General features: G+C 53.4%; 1 protein-coding gene across 1 annotated transcript in view; it reads left to right on the top strand.

Annotated features, from left to right (window-relative positions):
- Positions 1–524, top strand: part of VDBG_08460 (conserved hypothetical protein) — a gene marked incomplete at both ends in the record, with an annotated part of 3,483 nt that extends 2,959 nt beyond the window's left edge. The window contains one exon of the mRNA XM_003001369.1: positions 325–524. Within this exon, the coding sequence (XP_003001415.1) occupies positions 325–524 (200 nt within the window). The remainder of the gene's footprint in view (positions 1–324) is intronic.
- Positions 525–1,451: the final 927 nt, after the last annotated feature.

Raw genomic sequence — 1,451 nt, 5'->3', positions numbered from 1 at the left:
ACGAAGCGACGTTTTCCTCGAGAAGCGCAACATGCACGACATCCATCGCAACGCCTTGTCAGCATCTTCCTCCGCCAGCTCGAGTATTTCCAGGGCATTTTATTCCTCACGACAAACCGTGTCGAGGTATGTCGATGAGCCCTGTAGTTCATCCTTCTCATGACTGACGGCCGCAGACATTCGATGATGCATTCCAGTCGCGCATTCACGTTGCTCTTCGGTATGACAAGCTCTCCGTGAAGGCAAAGCGCGCTATCTTCCAGATATTTATCGAGCGTGCACGTACCATCGATAAAGTGGGAGCTACTGCTTTCACTGATGAAGACTATGATTACTTGACCAAATTCGACCTCAACGGACGCCAGATCAAGAATACGATCCGCACCGCACAGGCTTTGGCGACGAACAAGATGGAGGCGCTCAGCATGCTACATATCAAAGACGTGCTAGAAGTGCAACGGTCTTTTGAGCAGGACCTCAAGGGTGGAACTGGCTACGAGGACGCCATGAGAGCGTACCAGTAGTAACCTCGTCACGGGGCTCACTTGGCCTGGGAATGTGGATCCCAATGTGTGTCCTACCTGTCGCATGGATGCAACCGTAGCTAAGATTGGAGTTTCACTGTGGCTTCTTCGAAGATTATGGGTCCGGGGAATATTCTCAAGCGTCGTCTGCCCTGTGATTCTAGCACATGAATGATGACACTCCTCATAGGCAGCGGAACATTACGCGTTCATCCGGCCCTGGCGGCCTTTCTAATTCTCAGAAAATGGGACCACGTAGACTCCTCTCTTGCCGTCAAAACACTCATCCGGCGGGGACAGGGTATGCTGGACGCTTGCCTCTGACTGAACCCTCCGGCGCATCCTGACCCGTCTCTCAGCACACAGCTCGTTCATGCAACTGAGGTGCATCCGAAAAGTTTCGAGTTCACGAGAACAGAACGGAGCCATGCTCATGACAAGGCGATCATCTCCGAGACGCGACTTTCACTGCCTGGCGATCACAGCGTCAGGGAACAGAGCACTAGAAGCACTTTCAACTTGCATGGGTGACACGTGTGCATCAAGATGGCGCGTCGCGGGATCTCGTTCAAGGGTGGTCGGCGCTAGACAATAATTTGACTACGATATTCGTTCCACAAAGTTCTAGTTCAGGAAAGTTCCGGGGGGTGGACTGGACAAGCCCCCTATATGACAAGCTGTTTAAGGGTGGTGATATCCCAGTAGCCCATTGCCATTGCAGGGCCTCGCTGCTATCCGGCAGACGCTCGTCACATGTCCGCGCGCGAATCAGAATCGGCAACGGCAACACAGCTCTCTCGTATGCGCGGGAGCTATCGACAGTAGGGCTCTCTGTACATCCCCCCGGGCTTTTCCGTACCTCGCTCGTCCGTGGTATGACTTTCCAAACATAGTTCCCATTTATTCCCCGCGTCTCCCCGCTAGGAG

This window comes from Verticillium alfalfae, genomic scaffold (genome assembly GCF_000150825.1).
Source record: "Verticillium alfalfae VaMs.102 supercont1.12 genomic scaffold, whole genome shotgun sequence".
Classification (NCBI taxonomy): Eukaryota; Fungi; Ascomycota; class Sordariomycetes; order Glomerellales; family Plectosphaerellaceae; genus Verticillium; species Verticillium alfalfae.
The sequence above is the reverse complement of the archived record's forward strand: the minus strand, read 5'-3'. Positions and strand labels throughout refer to the sequence as shown.